The 23072-nt window shown below is 41.1% G+C and overlaps 2 protein-coding genes across 3 annotated transcripts; both read right to left on the reverse strand.

Moving 5' to 3' along the window:
- Positions 1 to 3724: 3724 nt before the first annotated feature.
- Positions 3725 to 5754, reverse strand: LOC125745867 (thymosin beta-11). The gene is made up of 3 exons (XM_049019111.1): positions 5651 to 5754; positions 4775 to 4887; positions 3725 to 4570 (listed from the first exon to the last, which is right to left on the reverse strand). Exons 2-3 carry the CDS (start codon positions 4872 to 4874, stop codon positions 4536 to 4538), a joined length of 135 nt encoding a protein of 44 aa, XP_048875068.1. The 5' UTR covers positions 4875 to 4887; positions 5651 to 5754; the 3' UTR covers positions 3725 to 4535.
- A 5785-nt stretch (positions 5755 to 11539) lies between these two features.
- On the reverse strand, positions 11540 to 20222 carry LOC125745041 (ribose-phosphate pyrophosphokinase 2-like). Of its 2 annotated transcripts, none has more exons than XM_049017446.1 (7): positions 19899 to 20222; positions 18568 to 18772; positions 17132 to 17230; positions 16161 to 16285; positions 14864 to 15037; positions 12324 to 12483; positions 11540 to 12187 (listed from the first exon to the last, which is right to left on the reverse strand). In XM_049017446.1, the coding sequence occupies exons 1-7, from the start codon at positions 20018 to 20020 to the stop codon at positions 12095 to 12097; spliced, it is 978 nt and encodes a 325-aa protein (XP_048873403.1). In that variant the 5' UTR covers positions 20021 to 20222; the 3' UTR covers positions 11540 to 12094. The 2 variants fall into 2 exon arrangements, with proteins under 2 accessions (XP_048873403.1, XP_048873414.1); XM_049017457.1 differs by having other exon boundaries at positions 18589 to 18772; positions 19899 to 20213.
- Positions 20223 to 23072: the final 2850 nt, after the last annotated feature.

The following is a 23072-nucleotide window of genomic DNA, read 5'->3' on the forward strand; positions in this document are numbered from 1 at the left end:
CTATTGTATCATCTGATTAGCTATGGTGCCCCCTGCCACTGATCTTTTCTCTGCTGCCCATCTTATGCATTCATACTTTTTTAAGGAAATTAGATTCTTCCATACTCTTTCTAGGTTGTAACAAATGTTGTTGATGACTCACGTATCTGGTACCACTGGCTATGTGGGGCATCGAGCCATCAAAGGCTAACTAAAGAGCCTGGGCCCATCTGGTCCTGATCGCCTTCACACGGCGCACTGACATACCCCGGCAGTCGGTTACATAACGTGCTGAAACATGCGCGGTGACATCAGGAGGAAGAAGTGTCCAGCCCCCCTCCCCCTCCCAATGTGCTGCGTTCCCTGAGCTGGGGAACGGCCCTCGTTACTCTTATGCAGGCCTTTAAAAGCCCGACTAATGATCGCTTCCGTGCATTTGTGGCTGATTGGATAAAGGGGGTGCCCCTGCTGCCGACAGCTCACTTTAGCAAAAAGCACAGGAGCCACCATGTAGGACAGAGAAATAGCCACAGAGAGAGAGCAGGCGTGAGCTCTGACATCACATCCGAACCCAAAAAAGAAAGCAATTGTGTATGACGGATGCTGATGGCCTGAGACCACAGCACAATTTTCAATACACTGGAAGGGGAGAGCAGCCTCTCTGCTTGATTTCCCTACTGCATTCGACTGAGAGGGCAGGGTCGGCAAAGAGCAGCTGATCCTCTGTTTCTCCACAGCCCACACAGCAGTGGCCAAGCTGGGTTTCTCTTCAACACATAGTTAATAACAGACTGTATAGCTGACCTTAAAACAATGTCAGAGAAGTGCAGTATTTTTAATTAAACCCCTGTAGACACAATCACTGGAAATGAGTCAGCTTTGAATACAAGTCTATTGGCAAAAAATGGGATTCAGAAATTCCATTCATCTGTCAAACATAAAGACCCCACTTAGCTTTGAATTTGTTAAACTTCTCTTTGAGGTGTTAAATTTTGAAAAAGAAGGGTTAACTGCTGAAGTGTGATGGCTAACAGCTAGCAAACCTTCTTTGCGGATGCAAAGGGATAATCAGCCAAGGTATTATAACCAGGGTTTCTGATATCTCCATAGTAATTCTGAACTAGATAGAGCACGCAGGATCCATTTGACTGAAATGGGAGATTTAGATGAAGTAATCACAGTTTTCAGTGAGCTGAAATGCTAATATGGGCATGACACAGCAAGGGTCAGATCCTCAATGATGACTTCTGATAAGGACAACAAGAAAAACGTCAACTTGATTTCTCTTCCTACAAGATGGCTGAGCGGAACAGGCAGCGTATGGAGGCCCAGCTACTCCCGTGAGAGAACAGGGCGCGGCATGCCGGCCCGTGGGTTTGTCCATGCCAGGGCCTCGACCCATTGTGCCAGAGTTACCCGACCTTGTGAAATATGTGGAAGCGTCACAGTTGCAGGGCAGAAAGACAATGGTTGAGCACCGCTGGGAGGAAGGAAGCCCTGTAGAGGCGGTTTCTGGGGGTGGGTGGCCCCCACTCTGGTCAGGACGGCCCAGTTCACAGTTCATCACAGGACACCTATGGTCACCCATCCCAAAACAGTGCTGGGAAAACAATATGATCAAATCCAGAGCCCAACCATTCACTTCAATCATTAAGTACATATATTGTAAATAAGAATGTAAGTAGGAAACAAAAAAGCACCAATAATGCCCAAAGTTTGGCTGAATGGTTGTAGACCTCCCCACAATTCCAGAGTACTCTGATCTTTTACGCTAAATAAAAACAGACAATGGTACCATAATTGCTGATATAAAGCACACATGAATCAAACAATAGCATATTGTCTGTTGATTTTAACATGGAGAATGACAGGAACACGCAAAAATTAATTAAGTAATATAGTTTCTGTTTGTTATTATTGAATGCTGGGAATGCAACAAACAGACAGACTTTCTGTTTAATGCATCTGAGATATAGGCATGAAATAGGTGATCTGAGCAAAAAACAACTCCTGCATATGTCTGTTTGTACGGACAAAGGAGTACTGGTTGGCCATTGCTGACCTGCTATGCAACACTTATGTTTAAAGCGACATGGAAAGCAAAATGAGGCCACTGAGGCTGGCTGCTCTTGTTGTTATATAACTGGAACTCTCACAGACGGCTTAATGTGCTCCCGTGTGTAACCAGCTTATCAACAATCCACTTATCCTTAGGTATTTGCTTCACATGAGTGTGGTTACACTGAAATTTACAATGACAAAAATGTGAGGTTTTGATAACCACACAGGAAATAACAAAACAGATAAATACATGACTGGCATCCCATCCAGGGCGTGCCCTAGGCCTGTGCCCTGTGATAGACTGGCATCCCATCCAGGGCATGCCCTGCCCTGTGCTTCCTGGGCTTCTGCCCCGGACCAGGATAAGTAATGAATGTGTTTACTTACATGCATTACATATATAAATAAGATTAAATAAATTAAAATTACCAGGTCATACTATAATACTACACTCGATAGTGATCATATATAGCTGAGAAGATACTTGGTTAAGTGCTATCAGGAGAGAGTTTGCCCAAGTTTGAGAAAAACGATTTAAATTCATTACATCCTCAATGTAACCCACAGGCCCCAGTTTTGAGCAATGTAATGTGAATTATCAGTTGCATTGACAATATTTATTAATATTATTTAAAAGAATGCCTCAGAAGGCTAAAGAATTTAACTCCATCAAGAAACGAAAACCTAAAAGAGCAGAGTGGGCAGGAATGTGCCTGCAATCTTAATTTAATAATTCATATTCCTCCAATTCCTTCTTCATTTTAGCGTGATATTAATAACATATCAGCATTGCCAATCTTCAGTCACTTGCTTCAACTTGGAGAAGACAAGATGGCGATGAGGGGCTGACACATGCCAGGCAGAGCCTGAACTTTACTTTGCATTGCATCTCATTAACGCCTTTGTCCTATTAACTGTATTACCTGTTATTTTGTGTCTTTTCCTATTTCAAATATGAATAAATGTGGGGTATTTTTAACGCTGCCATTTTTCTTTGGTTCTCCAGTGCCTGGAAGACCAAGAGTAAATCACCAGTCCTTAATCCATTAATAAATAACTTGAACTTTAGTTGACAGTTGATCTCATAAAATTGCCTCCTGTAATATGGCCACAGCAAAGTAGCTTGAGACATCTGCAACCATTTCTTTTGCAATTTCCTCCTAGGTTGCAGATACACGATGTTAAGATTTTCACATAGCAAAATTCTGTCTCTCTTCTTTCAAAAAAGGTGCAATCGAGTGCGTCCGTGTCATGTGGAAGCCTCTGGACCTTTTTGCCGTGAGAATTTACAGCTGACACACCTGGAAACCTGGAAGTTATGGACCAGAAGTAGCTTCTACAATTGGCCATTTTATAAACCACTTAGAACTACGTTGTTCATGATTTCTAAAAGATAAAACTCACTTCCTCAAATATACTTCCCAAGAATACTCTATAATTTCCTTTGTACTTCTGAAGTACCGTTTCAGAACCATAACAATGTATATATACATTCACTTCCAGGGAAAATATATTGCAGTTAATTAGCATTTCCCAATGGATAAAGTTACTTAATTACTTTAATAATGGCAGAGGCATTTGTTAAAAGCAACAAGAATGTGTCCTCTCAATATTTACAACGTATGGAAATCATTTAAGGTGTTGAGGAAAGAAATTCAAATAAAAAACAACCAAAGTACAGTACTGGTGCAAATAACCAAGTTTTTTATTAAAACTTTTTGGTTTCCATTATTTTTGATAGTGAGTGCCAAAGTAACATAACTGCTGAGTCTTAATATACGCCAGAAAAGGACAACAAGGTACTGTACTGAGACAAATTCAAAGAAGAAATTTGCTGAATTTCCAGTAACTTCTTATCACACCAAGAGAACTCCAATCAGATCGAACCACAATAACACAACAAAATATTTCCACATCATACACTGTCAAATGGGCACGATTTTGTTTAAATGGATGGCAAGGGGTCCGTGCAGACCGACTGGCAGGTAGCAATGGATCCTTTGTCTTCTCTTCCTTGTTTCTGAGTGTGCAATCAAAAATAAAATCCACTGACTGAACCACATTCATGCGTGTTAATTTTATCTGCATATCAAACAAAAAAAGTTGCAAATTCCAAGAATTAAACAATGGTTAAAAAAAAAACTAAATTCAGCGTGGAAATTGGATTGAAAGCATTTTGGAGGCCTCGCTAGGTGGAAGCATGGCTCCGTGGAGGTTTTGGGCACACCCTTGCTCTTTCCCCCACGGTCATCTTGAGGTGTGCGCAGATGACACCAAGACCGAATTGGACCCAAATGAAACCAGGCCAAGGCATGGGCAAGGGGGCCAGGACCTCCAAACAGACTGCTAATCAGTAGTTTTCGTTCATTGCTGCTTTAAAAATGGGCTAAACTGCTTTTTTTTTTTTTTTGCTTTTACCAAAGTTATACAGCTAAAATAAGTGAAAAAGAAGGCAATGCTTGTGGAATGTACAGTGCATGGTGAAGCCTCGGTCTTCACGATGACTCGGCCTGCTTCTCCTGTTCAATGGCTGCAAGAAACAAAGCAAGGCGTTAGTATCTCCAGAAAACCATCATCAAAGCTTTCAAAACACACAGGTATGTACATATGAAAAGATTTTTTTAAATGCATATAATTCCTTAAAGTCTAACAGACTGAAATAATACAGCAGCGGGAACAAAGGAAAAGTCTAAGATCATAAAAATTTGCTATTAAGTGTATTGTTCAATCTTACTTTCTTTCGAGGGTAAGGGATTTTTCTCCTGAGTCTGAGTCTTTTTCAGCTTGCTCTTGTCAAAGCTGGTGACCTCTTCCAGGTTCGGTTTGTCAGACATACTTGCTGAGTATCTAATCAAGCGTTTTAAAAACACAAAAGATTAACATTAAACAGGTCCGTTCGTCTCCGCAATCTCCAAGTGCACGACAGACTGTAAGATTTGCATCATATGAGCAATATATGGACGATGAGGGACAAAAGCACAAGGGACAAAAGAATGATTGTATTTCTAAGATACAGAGATAATTTACATAACAATTCAAGTTCACACGCTGGGAAAGAAAACCTGCGGCGAATGAGGGTATGGCAAATGCGTCTATTTCTTTAATTGTAGATTAATAAATAACGGAAAAAAAATCTTAACAAATTTCATTAAAAACTCAATTCGCATGCTTGGAAGAAAAATAAAAAGAAAAAAAATCTCCTTCAAAGTTGAGTGCTTCCTTTAAACAAAAAGACTGTCCCGCAGTCTAAGGAACCACCGCCCAGCTCAGCAGACAGCCAGGTTTCTAACGGGAATCCTATTGTACACCATATTGTCTCCAAGACACGGGGAAATATACTCTTCAATGTAATATTTACGATTAATTTTCACAGGGAAATACTTATCACCATGTTTAACTTTAAGCACATGTATATCTTTTATTCCAATCGGTTGTTTTATTGTCGTCCTTGTGAAAATATGCATCGATGACCATACCACGACATTTTATAGCAAAAAATCTAATACATCTGTGCAAGACTGCACTGTGTAATGCCTATATATGCACATATCATCATGCATGTGTTTAATAATATATTATATATAATACATATACATCCTTTATGACTCACCAAGTTCGATGCACCAAGATACAGATTCTTCCCAGACGTCTTGCTGCAGCAGACTGAGATGCCTCGCTCGCGCTAACGGAATATACTGTGTGATATGCAAATGAGATGTGTTACGTCATCCAGGCGCTCCAGGAAAGACTAAAGGAAAGTCTATATTTTAGTCATTTTGCAAGCTGAAATCATACTCATATATGTTTAACCACATATGTTTATATAACCCAATAATGTTTTATCTGTTTACATACATTAAAAAACCGCTGATTTCCTTAAAGGTGTTATTGACGACATCTTGTGGGGGCTGATGGTAAACTTGGTCTGATTATATCTATGTATGTGATATATGTATTATACATACAGGTCCAGACAAAAGTAGCACTTAGAGTCACATGCTTCATTCTGCTGCTATTTGAACGTGTGATTCTCTCCCAGATACTAAGGCAACTGTTATAATAATCATTTTTAATGGAGGCGTCTTTTCAAATGAAAAGTACCACTGGCGACATGGAAGAGAGGGCGAACATTAAACTGATATCTCAGAAGCATGTGATTAATGATTCTTAAGTTCTTTCCCCATCTGTTAAACACACGTCCATGTGATCAGGGAGTGGAGGATCTGATAGCCTAGATATCTGCACAGTCTCTGTTATGCCATCTGAACAATCCTCTTTTATCTCAGGGCAATGACACGACTGCGATTAGAAAATGGTTGATTGCTGTCCACGTAGATGCGGCCATTCTGTTTGGAAGCTGTTGGAATTTTTCTGACTAACTTACCGTATACTTTTCACTTGGACAGGAGAGACTATACACTCTCCTCTTCGTTTAGCTCGGCACAGAGCAAACTGTGACGTTTACAAAGCTTCTCAAGTTCCAAATGGTAGGGCTTTAAGTTTACAAAGTACCACAGGCAGAAATTAAAGCTATAGTAGTAGCTTTACTTCAGTTGATAAGTGCAAGCAATGGAAGTCAAACCATCTGATTTTGTGACAGAGGCACAGTAAAGAGACGTCATCTGAGGACCATAATAGACCAACTTTAAAAATATTTAAAGTACCTCAAAAGTGTCTTTTAAAGCTCTGTTTGCTCTGGAGAATCCATTCTCTAAGACATATTGATGTTTTTATGATATATGATTTTAAAGTCATACATCAGACTGTGTACATTGTATGTATAACTTCACATAGTCACAAATTGCATAAATTAAAAGAGAAAAGAAATTAACATACAGGTTGCTGCAGTTGCATGCAGCTGCTTTTAATTTCTGTTATTTCTGACACAAATAGAGATGTGCTATAAATCAGAAGGGCCAGACTTTATTAAATTCACAACCAGTAAGGCTTGAATTTCTGGGTTGCTGTAGGGCTGCACTGCCTAAATCATATATAAAGTTAGCTTAATAAACTTTGAAGGAGATTTGTTATTTATTTTTTATCCATGCACACAAATTGAGTTCTTTTTTATTAAATCTGTTATGATTGTTTCCGTTATATTTTTCTCATTTATTCAGAAGTCTCCAAAGTTAGTAGTAAAATAGTAAAACTAACATCAATGTGGAGCTAATACAACTGCAGTCAAGGTAGAAGATATAGAATTTGTGAAATATTTATATATTTGTGTGTGTGAGAAAGAGAGAGTATATCACAACTACTAGGCATTTGATGGGCTATGCTTTAATATTTTGCTGACACCTAGTGGACAAATCTCAGGATGACATTAATCCTTTTGTCCAGAAGGTCAAATTAAGGTACGTTTCACAGGTCATGTTTTCACAGTTCTGCTTTCAGTGGTGGTTACAGTCTGAAGCAAAACTAACAAGAAAGTAGAATTACAGGCAATCAACACCATTACCTATGTTGTCGGAGAAGATTGTCCCTGGTAGGGTCACGCAAGGCAATTTGGTCCGAAGTGATCAGCCAGACAAAGTGCGATTCAAACACCTCTATGACGGTAAAAAGTTTGTATCATGTAACCTTGCCCAGATTAGGAAAAGTATGCCCCGCCCTGGAACCAGGCCTTGCGGGCAAGTGCCTGGTAGTCAGGTCTTTATCCATGGGGCTTGGCTGGACAAAGCCCAAAAGGTCTGCCCTCCTGTGGGCTAAGTTGTGGGGTATTGTAAATTGTAGATTGGGCAGAAGCTGAAGGGGCCTTGGTGGACTGATAATAGGTTATCAAAACTGGCTTTAGGGACATGGAATGTAACCTCTCAGGTGAGAAAGGAGCTTCAGCTAGTGCGGGAGGTAGAGTATCACCTAGACATAGTTGGGCTCACCTCAATGCACAGCGTGGGCTCTGGAACGTGGATAATGACTGTTGAACCTTGAGAGGTATGATAGGGAGGAATCACCAGGATGATCAGAACCTGAGCAATGCTCTGTTTTTGGCCTTCTGTGCTAATCACAATTTATCCATAACAAGCACCATGTTCGACCTTAAGGATGTTCATAAATGCACCCGGCACCAGAGCAACTTAGGTCACAGCTTGATGATCAATTTTGTAATTGTATCGTCAGTTCTGCAACTGTATGCCATGTAGACATTTGGGTGAAGGTGAATAGTGGAGCTGAGTTGTCAACTAATCACCACCTAGTGGTGAATTGGTTTAGGTGGCAGGAGAAAATGCCAGACAGACCTGGTTGACCCAAAAAATAGGGAGGGTGATTTGGGAGCATCTAACAGAGGCCCCTGTCTGGGAGATCTTCAACTCACGCCACCAGCAGAACTTCTCTTGAACTCTGATTGAGGAAGGAGAGATTGAGCTTAAATGACCAAAATACTGTGCCTCCATTCAGAACTGTGACTGTAAGGCAGCTTATAGTCACGGCAGTGACCCCTGAACCCAGTAGTGGTCAGGCTGAAGAACGAGGCCTTCTAAGACTGGCTAGCTTGTGGGACTCCAGAAGGAGCTGACAGGTACTGGCAGGATAAGTGGAATGCAGCTTTGGTAGTTGCAGAAGCAAAAACTTGAGTGTGGGAGGAGATTGGGCTCAAATAGATTCTGGTAAAATGTCAGACATACGTAGGTGGAAACAGGACTTTACTCATGCTGTTTATAGCAGGGATGGAGAGCTGTTGACCTCAAATGGGGATATTGTCAGGCGGAGGAAAGGACCTCCTGAATCCCATTGATATGCCTTCATTGGAGAAAGTAGAGCTGGAAGACACAGAAGGGAACTCACTCATCTCTAGGGCTAAGGTCACTTAAGTAGTCAAAAACTCTTTGGTGGTAGGGCTCTGGGGGTGGATGGGATTTGCCCTGAGTTCTTCAAAGTTCTTGATGTTGTTGGGCTATCTTGGCTAACACGCCTCTACAACATTGCATGGATGTTGGTGCGTTTAGATTGGGGAGGAGGGTCTGCCCATTAGTTGAACCTCAGATCCAGGAGGACCAATGTGGATTTCATCCTGGTGGTAGAACACTGGACCTCCTTACCTTTGCAAGAATACTGGAGGGTTCTTGGAGTTTGTGTTTCGTGGACTTGGAAATATAATCGTGTCCCTTGAGAGGTCTTTTGGGGGGATTTCGGGAGTATGGGGTGTCGACAGAAAGTCAGACTTATTTCAAGTGTGTTGGAGTACACCAGGGCTGCCCTTTGTCGCAAGTATGGTCATAATTTTATAGGTAATATTTCTGGACGCAGCCAAGAGATGGAGGGGGTCCAATTCACTGACCTCATGATCGCGTCTTTGCTTTTTGCAGATGTTGTGGCTCTGTTGGCTTCATTGACCTGCTGTGTGCACTGGGGCAGTTTGCAGCTGAGTGTGAAGAAACAGCACCTCCAGTCTTGGAGGTCATGGTTCTCAACAGGAAAAAGGAGGATGGCCTCCTCCAGGTTGGGGATAAGTTATTCCCTCAAGCAGAGCAGTTAAGTATCTGAGGGTTTGGTTCATGATTGAGGAATAAATTTAGCCGGAGATCGACAGGCAGATCGGTGCAGCGTCAGCAGTTATCTGGTCTGTCATGATGAAAAGAGAGCTGAGCTAGAAGGAGAAGCTATTGATTTACCAGTCAATGTGCATTCCTACCCTTGCCTATGGTCACAAGCTATGAGTAGTATCTGAAAGAATGAGATTGCGGATACAAGCAGCATAATGGGCTTCTATTGCAGATTGTCTGGGCTCAGCCTTAGAGATAGGGTGAGGAGCTTGAGCGTTTGGGGGGTGGGGGAGCTCAAAGTAGGGCTATTGCTCCTCCATATCAAAAGAAGCCAGCTGGGGTGGTTCGGCCATCTATCTAGGGGAGGTACTTCGGGCGTGTTCAACCAGGAGGAGACCCCAGGGCAGACCGAGGACATGTTGGAGCCATTATATCTCTTGGTTGGCCAAGGAAGACCTTGGTCCCCCTAGAGGACCTGGAAGAGGTGGATGGGCAGAAGGACTTCTGGGCATCCCTGCTTAGACTGCTGCTGCTGTGATCCTAACCCAGACGGCTGTCAGAAAATGGATGGATGGAAATCTGTTGTTAGTTAGCTGGTTGAAATATTTTGGATTTTGACAAAAAGCTGAACATGTGTAATTGGGAGATGCTGACACAGTGGTAAAACAATCTTCTAAATGAAGATTAATAAACTGATATTCAGTCATAATGGCAATTACTACTTATGTCTGCCTTATGGTGCTGACTGTAACAGCATACTGGACATGCACTCAGATTCCTGAAGATGCCCATTTGCATTACCCTTAAACTGTCTGATGTGTTCAGTGAAGAACCAAAATGTTTACCACATGGGCAGAACACAGTCCTATACAGCAAATATTCTCAGATGACCCCCTATTCAGATGCTTTAACTCCAGTTCTCCAGATTCTTGCAAAATTTAATTTTTGTGCCTCAAGATCAGAAAACCACTTCCAGCTGAATGTGAAATAAGAGAAGCCCTCCCAGCTGCCCATTTTCCTTCCAATGATAACAAAACATTTTGCCAGTAAACTACAATAATGATACTGCCAGCCAATCAGAGCAAAGACCAGTGACTCAGGTGATCTGTGATCTTGGCAGGATTCTTTCTGTAGTATTAGGATCAGAATATGCTTAGGGGTGATTAACAAGAAGTGCCATTAAAACTATGCTATGAAGAAAATTACAGACTTTTCACATCTTCTCACAATGAACAATCAATTGTTTTAGTCCACATTTTGCACACTTCCCCTTAAGTCACATGATATTACCATTTCTTGATATTCACATTGTGACACTTACTGTTAGTAGCAGTTCTTCCTTTTCGTGCACCCCACTAACTGTGATGGGCACATATCTGTGCACCTCAGAGTACAGTACTAAATATTTTAATTTTCCACTGTCAATCATAGTTAAATTTTTTTCATGCTAATTTATATTTTTTCTGCATCTTCTGTATTGTCCCAGTTTAGCTCTACTACATACCATCCATGTATACAAATCGGCTAACAGGAAAGTTCACTTCATTCGTAAAAAACCAAAACTATTAAGCAAAAGTATAAAAAGGTGTGTTAGCAAAATTTCATAGTATATCTCAATATAAAATATGAATGTTTTCTGCAGTAATCATCTTACAATTTTCCCTTTACATTCTTGGGTGGTGAAACCCATAAACGAGCTAGACATTCTTCAGAAAATTAGTTCCTAGATTTACTTTTATTAAATTGAAAAGGGGGCCAAGGTATCGAGGCTTAGGAACTCTTCTAGGAATCTGCATTAATAAGTGTAAAACCTCCACATAAGTTAAAAAAGAACAATATTTAATGTTCATAAGCCATTATGTCAGTCCTGCTTATAGTAAATGTTGGATTCCTCAAACTAGACCAACACAAACATTACCTGCCTGTTTTTTAAAGTGCAAGATCATTTGATGGGAATCCATCTGGTGGCAAAGCCAAGTGTGAGGAATAATGAAAAAGGCAATCTGATACCAAACTACAGATAATGCTGCATTTATTATGCGGTTTTATCGAAGGTGACAGAAAGCATGTTAGGAAGAGCATTTGGGTTTCAAAAATGCAAAAAACGGAATGTTTTTGGTTTAAAAATGAATAAAAGCTTTTTATAAAACCAGACTCCATATAATTGTTAATTCATGTTCATACAAGCATGTTTCTTCCATACAGTTCAGTTGAAGAATTTTAAAGTCTTGTTCATTCATACTTCTGGAAATTCTTTAAGTCTGATAGATGTTAGTTGCTTTCGTTGGGAGGGTGGGGTGGTATATAAATCCACTTTTACTGGAATGTTTCATTCATAGCACAATGGTACAAATAATCACCTATGAACCCCTATGAGTTATACTATTCCTGTTGGACCTATTATTTGTATATAAATAGAAAAAACAAGACCCTTGAGTGGAAATGCCAGTAAAAATGGGCTTAGCCATTTCGTATGGTCTAGCCAGAGGGCTCTCCACCCACTGGGAAGCAAGCTACAGGCACAGAGTGAGTAGGCCTTGGGTTGGGAATACATGTGGTATGTCCCTCCTTCACAAGGGGACATGACTGAAGAGGTAGGAGACGGACTCCCCATTATGTGTCCGTCTGATGGCTTCGGCCAGTATCATGGATATATCGACGACCTACAGGGAGGGCAATTACATGTTATGTGTACACTTCCTTGATGCCACTCATTGCTCAATGGTAAAGAATAGAAGGGAAAGTCCCTCCAAATCTGAATTACTAAGCTGGGCCCTTCCTGCGGCTCTAGATGGGTACCTGGATCTTCGGACACTGCTTCATCTTCTCTTCCTGGGGGATGGTATTGGTCACCACCACGGCCTCGAAGGGTGCATTGTTGATCCGTGATATGGCGGGGCCGGAGAAGATGCCGTGAGTCAAGATGGCATACACCTTGATGGCCCCGGCGGAGATCAGTCTGGAAGGAAGCAAACACACAAAAACGGTCAACCCAATGTGCATTTTGGCAGCACTGATAAATAGTTATGCTTCTCCGGAGGGAGAATCTTAGTCCCAAAGAGGGAGCCCCCTGTAGATCTGGGGAGATGCACCAAGCTCAGGGCAACCCCCAAACTGGATAGGTGGTTGTGAACAATGGATTTATTTCTGCATCGCGTGTGGCATATAAATGTTTGATGTTACTGCAAAATCCTGTTTAGAAGGATCCGGGTGTGCTGAATTATATTTCTTTTTTCTTTGGCAAAATGAATTGCTGAAACAATATTGTACCTGTACCAGCAAAGACTAAGAGAGACTAAAAGAGAATCAGTATAGATTGATGTGTCCTCAATCAAACTGTCAATCATGTGGTATGATTCTGCTTACTACGGCAAGAAAAAAAAAAAAAAAAAAAAAAAAAAAAGACTGACTTTCACGATCGCCGTAAGCGTGCAAGGCGGGCAAGGAGCAGGCAGACAGGCGGAATACGGGGTATTTAACAGCGAACGGGGGATCAGGAAGGGACAGGGACAAAGAGAGGAGCGAAGAGAGACAAAGATCTGTCACGATCACGCTGGAAGCGGGTGATCGCTCAGGCAGGTGAGCGAGCAAAGAACAGGCAGGCAGGCAAACTTCGGGATAAACGGGGATTTACTAAGGCAGCGCGGACTGGGAAACATCTCACGCATACAAACATCAATGACAGACAAGGGAAACAGGTAAGACCAGGACTTAAATACAACAGGACTAAGCGACGTAATCAGACAGGGCTGGAGACAATCAGGGAAGAACACGTGGGTAATCAGGGGGCGTGGCACACGAGGAGCCGACGAGCAGGTCATGACACTGACATACAACTCTTTCACAACATAACCATTCATCACAGTGGAATCTGTAAATGGCTTGTAATACTACAATGATTTCCAAAAAGGTGACCATCATTGTGGTGTCATCTGCTTCATTCATAAACACAAAGAGTGGCCCTTGGATCATGGTCATACTTGTTACAAACCAGCCACACTCTGATGGTGACTAAGATGCTGTAATGAAGCAGGGCAAACTTCGCACAAAAGGATTACGATTAAGATTAACTTTACTGATCCCAGGGGAAATTCTGGGGCATACAGCTGGAGAACACAGGCAAACATACACAGGCAAACATACACAGGCAAACATACACAGGCAAACATACACAGGCAAACATACACAGGCAAACATACACAGGCAAACAGAGAAGGTTCTAGGACAGCACACATTGTGCAAACAAAATAAATGTAGTGCAAACAGATAAAAAAAAAAACACAAATAAATGAAATAATCTGAGAAAAGATAACGTGATATCTAGAAATATTTATTTTAGAATAATAATTGTTCCCTGCCTCGTGCCCATTGCTTCCGGGATAGGCTCCGGACCCCCCGCGACCCAGTAGGATAAGCGGTTTGGAAAATGGATGGAAGAATAATAATAGTTTGAAACTAGGTATCGGTACCGATCCATAGTTAATTAGACAGATCGGTATCGACCATATGTGACCGAACCACATTTGATACTTACTTTTCGGCAGTCTGCAAAAAGATAACTTCCATTTCTTGTTAAATTATTTTGTACAATCAATCAATTACATGACAGATCTTTTCCATTTTAGATAAGTTTTTTGCAGCACTCAAGCTGAAAACTAACACTGCTACTCAGTTTTCCTCCTGCTGTGACGTCATGTGCATGCCCTTCGCAGTAGAAGTATAAAAACATCAGAGGCTGACAATCGAAGTATTTCATGCTTTTGTAAAAACAAATTTTTGAAAAAGGTGGAAAATCCCACTAAAAAGTACATGCAATTCTGCGAGACAGTGCAAGTAATGTGGAGAAAAAGCAATGGGTGATGTGGGAGTCGCTAGCTTGGGCTGTTTTGCGCATTGCTGCAGCTTGTGATACACGAGGGGCTGCTATTGCAACGAAGCGTGAATGATGCGGTTGCCAGTGGGAGAAACACTGTGGGGCATTTTAAGCATTCGCCACGTGTGTATCCTCACCTGGAAGATATTCAAATTGAACTGCAAATGCCTCAAAATTGCTTAAAACAACAACATGCACAAACGAGGTGGAACAGTACTTTATGTATATTTCTAGTAGCCTAATTAAAGATTATTCTGGCATACATTTTTTCTTATTTGTACTGACTTTTTAAAAAAAATACTACTACTATTAACAACAGTAATAAATTACAGTAAAAAGAGCCCTTGTATCAGAATCTGCATTGGTATTGTCAGTTGTGTATTGGAATTGGTTCGGAACTGAAAAATGTGGATCGGCTCGTCCCTACACGTGTCCCACATGCACTTCCTATAAGGACTGGACTCACTTGTCTGCAGCATGGCAGATGGTACCACAGGTGTCGGCCATGTCATCAACCATGATGGCCACACGATCCTTCACATCCCCAACTAGAACCATGCGGTCAACCTCATTGGCCTTCTTTCTCTCCTTGTGGATGAGGGCAAAGTCTACGTTCAGGCGATCGGCGATTGATGTAACTCTACAGGAAAGATGTAACGTGGGAACAAAGGGCTGGGTCAATAATGCAGTGGTAAATTCTTAAAACTTATCTTCACAAAGGTATGCAACAGAACCCTAATATTTACTGGTCATAGGGTTTGTGAACATGTTTCAGAGGTGTACTTGATGAAGAGACAGTAACCACAGTTTGACACAGTTAAGAATTCATTGAACACAAGTGCAAAAAATCCTACATTAACAACCTTCAAAAACACCATATTGTGAAACTGAGGTTATCTTGCCATTTACCAATAACAAAATGCTTCAGGCACCCAAGGTTTGAAGACCCCCATTACACCATCAGCCCTGGGGTACACCAAGAAGAAAGCTAACAGACTTACGGTTAGCGCTGGGTTTTGTTACATTGCAAGTCCCCATATTATGCAGTACGAACTAACAGACAACATATAATGATGTGCTTGCTTTTCAGAGATGGGACACACAGGAGTGGATTACTGTCAGCTGCAGTTTCATCTCAGAAGTGGCATTCAAAAAAAATAAAATAAATAAATAACCCCACCAAGGACTGGGAACCAACTACTCAGACCTTAGCTGCCTGAGTTCTTACACAGATGCAACGTCTGGCAACAAGCATCCAGTCTGATGAGTAAAGCAAGCAATGCAATCATGCGCACACAGACAAAAAAAAAATCGTAACAGGAAATCACAGAAGTCAGAGTAATATTATACGAATCACATGTACAACCTGTGCAAACAGGACATACAGTGACAGAAGAGGGGTGGATCATATCTAATAAACCCTTTAGACACTGAAGTAACTGAATAAGAAGCCAGTCTGAAGGAGCAAGGATGTGACTGTGTACATGGTACATGCCCCTTAGGGCCAGAGTAAAACCTACTCCAAGGTGTAACGACTTACCGAGACTGACCGTACTTCACAAACGGTTTACAGGTGGTTGCCAGCTAGCTAGTGTTCTATAGTTGTTAATAGTTTACGTGAGGCCCACACTACAAGCACCATTGCAAAATGTGTCTTATTCCATGGCAAATGTCAGAATTAAATATGAATACAGTAACTGAGGGTCAAACCCCTTCATAAAGATCACACACTAAATGTTCTGGCATTAGCAGAGCAGACATACCGCTTTGCTCCGCCTGCATCAGGTGACACGATAATGCAGTTCTTCCACTCTGGAATGTTCTCCTTGATCCACTGGAGAACCGCAGGCTCTGCATACAAATTGTCCACAGCAATGTCGAAGAAGCCCTGTGAATGTCAGACATGGCAATGAAGCCACAGGTCTTGTGACTAAACACAGATACTAGTACATTAAACACTGTAAGCTTATTTTTTTGCAGTTACTTCTGAATCCATTATATCACTGTGCAGAAGATACTAGCACCCCAGCGATATCTTTTGTGCAATGATACAATTGGTGTCTGAAATCGGTAGAAGAAAATAGTTTGTGCATTAAGCTGCCCACTACGAAGTGTCTGGATTATCTTCAATAACAGTCTCATGATTTCTGGTGAAAGACATTGTTGTTGAATTTTTCAAATGTGTGCTTTAAATCACCACAAAAGGAATGCCATTCACTCCCATTATATTCGAGAAAATCCTGACATTTTTACGGCTGGTGCCTCCATAACTATGCAACTCCCAGCAGAACAACCTAGATGAATAGATAGCATTAAAGCCCCCCCTAAAATACATCCTTTTCTCTGTTTTGGAGTGAACAGCGCCTTTAAAATTCCTTATATTAATTACAATTGTCGTTCTATTTAGCTGAGGCAGTATAAAAGCTATTCCATCAGTCTAAAGAAGAGATGTCTGCTTATATCTAGAATCAACATATTCATCATCAAGCAGCTGTGAACATTTTTGATGCTTTTTGATTGTGGATCTTTCTTGCTGGCAATCTCCCATAAATTGACATCCTGGCTGGCAGTGACTGTGCACTACTCTGGCTGTGTGATTCAGACGAGGGGCAGCAAAAAAGGGGGCAAAGTAACACTGCTTTTTGGCGGAGCTGCTGCCCCCCCCCCATGGGTACAGTCTCACACGGCTTCAAACGGAGTCCACTTTGACATCCCAAGTCTGCAAGAGCCCCACCTGAATCTGGGAGGCATGGAGGTCCATGGTGATGATGTGATCAGCCCCTGCCACAGACAGCATATTGGCCACCAGCTTGGCTGAGATGGGAGCACGACTCTGTAGGATGAAGGTGTACATTACACAAATAACTTAAACCTCCAGCTGAAAGTTACTGACTGTAGTGAAGATGACCAGCTGAATGCTGCTAAATCCATTTTATTAACAGCACAGCACCTCCCCAGTGTGCGTACACCCCCATGCACCAGAGGCATGGCACACTCCATGTTTGTAAACCTGTCTAAGCAGCGAGCAGAATTAAACTGAGGTGGGGGGGGGGAGGGGGCACATTAAACAGTAAGTGTGGCAGAGGTCAAAACAAACACAAAGGGCAAAACGCAATGGAGAGACTACACTGATCTGGGAACAGTCAGAAGACTGGGCTTCCCTAAGGATCAAAATAATTACTACTTATCACATGTATGTACACTCACTTTGATTAAGGGGTGCATGGCATTAACTAATACAAGTGACCCTCACAATAACTGTAATAACAATAAAATGATAATAATAATAAAAAATAAAAAAAAACAGTCTGACTGGGACACCTTCTTCCTGTAGAGTAAACACACACAGGGGTTTCAGTGTAATGCCAGTGTTTCCACAGCACATGGTGACCAAGGTTACACAGTACTAGACGATGTCCTCACACGAATAGACAAGTTTTCATATAAATATTAACCTTAACCTGGGAACCAACAGTTTTCAGATCTCACAAGTGATCTATATAGTACTTATTTACTACTGCTTTTTAGGTTAGGAATGTACATTACAGTGCACTGAAGCATATTAAGCACACATAATGAGAGAAAATGCATAGATACTGAAGTCCTAAGTGTGGCACTGGATATCAGAATCTTGTTAAAAAGATTAAATCGATTCTGTATATCCACCTGTCCTATGCAAGGTCACTGGGGTCCAAAGCCTACCCTGAAAGCTACGGGCGCAAGGCAAGGAATAACCCAGGATGGGGTGCCAACCCATCGAAGGGCGGGCACACACACGATTCAATATCTATTTGTCGACTTCAAATCACCTTAGCATGCTTTTGGACCTTGGAGGGCAAACTGAAACCCCCAAGGAGATCCCACGTGAGCACGGGGACAACAAGAAAACTTCAGACACTTAGAGCCGGGATGGAGACTCAAACACTTCAGAGATGTGCTGCTCCAAAAATCATCAAGTTCTGATATTAACCTGGTATCTCTAGAACGTACATGTTTCTTGGCAGATACTGCACCTGGCTACTTGGACCCTGCCTCTTTTCTCTAGGGACATCCAAGTGACGTCTGAGAGAATGTGACCGGAGCAGCCACTCTGGGGTCCATAAGCACCGTGGATGTTTACATAGCTTGACTTATGCAGCAATATGTATGGGGTTTGGGTAAGCAGACGACCTGTAAGGGGGCTGGAGTCACCTTGTCCTTCTTGTCCTGGCGGGCGTAGGGGAAGCAGGGGATGACGGCAGTGACACGGGATGAGGAGGCGATCTTGCAGGCGTTAATCATGATGAGCAGCTCCATCAGGTTATCGTTGATCTCGCCGCAACCGCTCTGCACAATGTAGACATCCTCACCGCGGACGCTCTCGCCTATCTCCACACTGCAGGGGGTGGGGGGTTCACGTTTGTAAGTGAGCCACGGCCTATCACTGCCCACACAGCTACCAGAAATTTTGCTGAATAAACACTTTATTTTACAGAAAATCAGCTGACTCAGCCCTCGATAGACACCACCTATCGAGTGACACTATCACTGTAAGATGTCATCACTTCGATGATGGAAAAATGTCCCAATATATCCAAGTTATACTTTTAATAAGAGTATACTCGACTATCCCAAACATACTCTATTATCATAATTATCATAACCATACTATTTATACACACAATCACATTGCAGAGACTCATTATTACATTCAACGCCCAATGACTTGGGATGAAGGCTGATTAAGTTAAATTATACTTCCTTTATGGACACGTTGTGACTGCAACATCTGTGTTTCAGTTATTTAATGTTTATTATGATGGGACAGCCAATAACTGCTGACATGCTTGAGAAGGCAAAGTTCCTTTCAAGTTATCAACTCATCTGAGACATGCAACTAGATATTCTAGTGATGCTGCAGGACACTAATAAAAAAATAAAAAAACAGGATTTCTCTGCTCCACGTTCCATTTTAGATAACTTAAGTTTTCCGGATGGGCAAATCACGAGATACCAAAGCCTACATAATGAATGAGGCATGACATTTTATAGCGGCCGTCCACCACAGCGTTCTAGCCAAGGGTAAGGCGCTTTGGTATTCTAGCAAATTCTCCAGACCGATTACTAGAAATAAGCAGGTAATGAAAGGTGCCCTTTTGTATTTTTAACTACGCCAGCGTGTTGAAGGATTTCGGCCGCATTGCGCAACGCAGTCCTTTACTTGACAAACTAGTTTGCAGTTCCGGCTATCACGTGTTCCGGGAAGACGCTCAGCTTACTGTTCGATAATGTGACTAATAAAGCAGCAGTGCACCAAACAACAGTATCGTTCTCTAAAGTTTAAACGCCTTCTGCATGGAAAGCTGCCTATAAGCTGCATCTAATACATACAGATGCACGAATGCACACACTGAGTGTTTCACTTCCACATGCTGCACTGGCTGTGAATGACGGTATGTATTTATTATTACTATTGTTTATTTAACTGTACATACAAATGGATACAATTAAAAGCAACTCACCAGGTCTCTTGGTTACTGAATTTCTTCGTAATGACTTTTCCCAATTCCAAACCGAGTCTGTCAGCCACTTTTTGTGAGAGATCATGATGAGAGCTCCCACTAAACAGAACAATATTTGGCATGATGCAAATAAAAAATGTAATATTCCGCGACGTACACGGAGGAAGCTAACTCTGTACAATATACAGCGTTAAAAATAGGTGTTAAACGAACATGCTAATTGTTACGGCTAAGCTTTGTGACTTGTTCAGCACCGCTTTTAGAAGGAAGGGTTGCGGCGTCCAAAAGGAAATGATGTGCGCCAGACCTGCCCAGTCTCCACCCACTTCGTTTTTCGCGGCCTTCGACGTCGTATAAACATGTGGTTTCGTATATTTGTATTCGGGGACTGACATAACTTTCGCCATACGTACGGCACTTTCTTGTGGTAACCGCGCAAATGCACGTACAATACGTACGCGTTTGCGCAATTTTGGACAGGATTTTACCGCGCAATTTTAACCTTCGCGCCGAATGCGTGTTTCATTCGCGTTGTACAGGTTAAAATGCGCGGTATTTTTTGTCGACGGGAAATGCACATAAATAGCAACGCGCTTGCGTTGTTGCGAAAAGACATTTGCCACACATATCGCTTTATACGGCGAAAGTGTGTCAGTTATGCATTTTTATTTTACCCGTATCGAATGCATTAAGGTGTATCTTTTTATTCACGAAATTTCAGAGCATTTCAAATAAATTTAATAGAAGTGTGGAGACATGCAACTAAAGAAATACAACATTTTTTAACATTGAGTTGGCAAAGACAAAATGGCAAAAGCCGTGATGCTTTCATGCACTAAAGTCGCCATACATGATCTTCGTCTAACTGCCCAGTCACCTCATTACTAGCTAATCAAAAAGTCAGAATGGAAATGGGAAGGTTACATTTTGAGGCATTCCCCCCCCCCCCAAGTCCCTTATTTATTTATTTATTGTAATGCTTTTATTTTCGGGATTTTCAACTTCGAAATTAATGCAGCCGATTCGAAACTACACGTCAGCGTTATCTAATATTCGTTCTTTGTTCATTTACTTAAAAGTCATTAGGAAGCATGTTTGTTTATTTTGGATTTCATGAGTAATGGTCATATGTTACCTATTATTTTAAGCAGTGCTGGAAGGATACTGTATCTTTAGTGTATAAAAGTTACAGATTTGTGTAACTAGTTCAGGTAGTAATGTTATCAGTATGTAACATGAAATTTGGAAGAAAAAAATTCCAGGTAGCAAAAGAATAACCCGTAAAACTTTACTCATTGTTAAAAGGTCAAAATTTTCTTCGTCCTTAAAGACTCCCGTGTTTCTGACCGAGATCTAACCATGTGGACCTTTGACTTCTGTCAATATGATTTCTGGTTCTTCAAAATCAGGATCAGTGGTCTGCAGCACAGATCGATCCTCTGGGTCAGCGAATACCACCGGCCGCTAGCTGCATGGCTGTGAGTTATTACAGTTAACGAAATCCATAATAAAGCTTTTTTCGTAAACGGAAATAAAAAAGATATGACAATACAAGTAACACTAAATGAAAACTACAAATATTACCTCCGAATTAACTGAAGTAAAATAAAAACAAACGTGAAGTACTTTCCTTTGCTGTTTTTTTTTTTGTTTTGTTTTTTAAAATTTCTGTTTATCTGTCATTCTTGAGTCTTGACGGTAACGTAATCCAGCACATTACATTTCGATAACTATTAATGATACCTGGAACGCGTTTTGTCCATTTCAGGACATTAGTGCATAATTTACTCTTTTCATATATGTAGGATTCTCTAAGGATCAGACACAAAACAGTTCCACAACTTTCAGTCTACCCCTAGAAATAAAGTTACTAAAAACGAAACTAAAATATAGGCATATGAACAATACATAGAAATATGTCTTTAAAATAAAAACTAAACTGAAAGCTAAATAAAACCAAACTACTTTTCAATTGAAAGTACTATTTTCAAAAGAAAATTGAAAATATAGAAAAAAAAACTAAATTTAAAAATCAAAACTATAATAATACTGGGATGTAATAGATTGAAAACTGATCTGCACTGCCCACAATCAGCCGACTGACATTAATGCCGGTCTCTGTGGGTCCCTTCAGCATGATTGCAAGAACAGGATCAGCTCCAGCGTCACTCGGTAACCAGTTACAGCTTCGATAGCACTACCCAGGGGACACCAGCATCTGAAATTTTATGCAAAACCCCCTTGTCAAAAGACGGACAGTGAGTCTGGTCAACTTACTCGTTACAGCACTAAATCTGACTTGATGACTATGATCCAAGTGGTGAGTAGGCAGCATAAAGCTGGCCCTGATGACACTAACCGGGTAATTCTGACATGGTAGATGATAAAGTAACCATTGAATAAGACAGCTGCTCTGTTCAGTTATTTAAAAACCTGGCACAGTCTCTCTTAATACAGTATGTGCATAATCTTCGGTTTCCATAGCCTATCCATCTGGTGCTCACGTCAACTGCTTTATTTGTCTTTCATTTCACAAGATAGTCATTCAGTTTCACTACAGCTTGTATCTTCCATTCCATCTCTGCCCAAAGGTACTGTAGGAGTAATAATTTATGAGGTAAAACCATAGATCATGTATAGACCACATCTTGTACCACTCATTTTTGCCTTAAGATACTGCTGATTAATATTAATATTAATGTGTTTCACATGAAACATAATTTATTTTCACTCCTCAGCTTTTCATATATCGTTCCTTGTGTTTTGGGCTAAACAGTTTGAATTGAGTGTTCTCAGTCAGCTGATATCCAGCGATACTCAGCATTTCCTAGCAGACAATGAAGATTTTAAACTGCAAGCAGAATCCAGGTGGTGGAAGTACTTAAAGGATGTTAGAACTTTCTGTTGATTGTTTGATAAAATGAGGTACATTAAAGTCTTTCCATTGGACATGGCAATGTACCAGGTTTCAAAGTCACGACTGAAAATCACGTTAGAAATATGAGCTCTTATAACAAATTATAACACACACACACATATATATATACCAACTGTATATATATATATATATATATATATACACACAGAATTTTACATACACTGTGTAAAAAGACACATAACCTTTTTTTCATACTGTCTAACATATAATCAGACAAAACATTTCCTATTTTAGGT

The sequence above is a fragment of the Brienomyrus brachyistius genome, chromosome 1 (assembly GCF_023856365.1).
Source record: "Brienomyrus brachyistius isolate T26 chromosome 1, BBRACH_0.4, whole genome shotgun sequence".
Classification (NCBI taxonomy): Eukaryota; Metazoa; Chordata; class Actinopteri; order Osteoglossiformes; family Mormyridae; genus Brienomyrus; species Brienomyrus brachyistius.

Bases quoted from the DNA above. Each gene is read 5' to 3' on its own strand.
- LOC125745867 (XM_049019111.1), bottom strand. From the start codon at position 4,874: ATGTCTGACAAACCGAACCTGGAAGAGGTCACCAGCTTTGACAAGAGC. The intron at 4,571-4,774 runs GTAAGATTGAAC...TGTTTCTTGCAG, and splicing joins TCCCTTACCCTCGAAAGAAA to CCATTGAACAGGAGAAGCAG.
- LOC125745041 (XM_049017446.1), bottom strand. From the start codon at position 20,020: ATGCCAAATATTGTTCTGTTTAGTGGGAGCTCTCATCATGATCTCTCA. The intron at 18,773-19,898 runs GTGAGTTGCTTT...CACCCCCTGCAG, and splicing joins TTCAGTAACCAAGAGACCTG to TGTGGAGATAGGCGAGAGCG. The intron at 12,484-14,863 runs GTGAGTCCAGTC...GCTTCCTTCCAG, and splicing joins ATCTGCCATGCTGCAGACAA to ACTGATCTCCGCCGGGGCCA.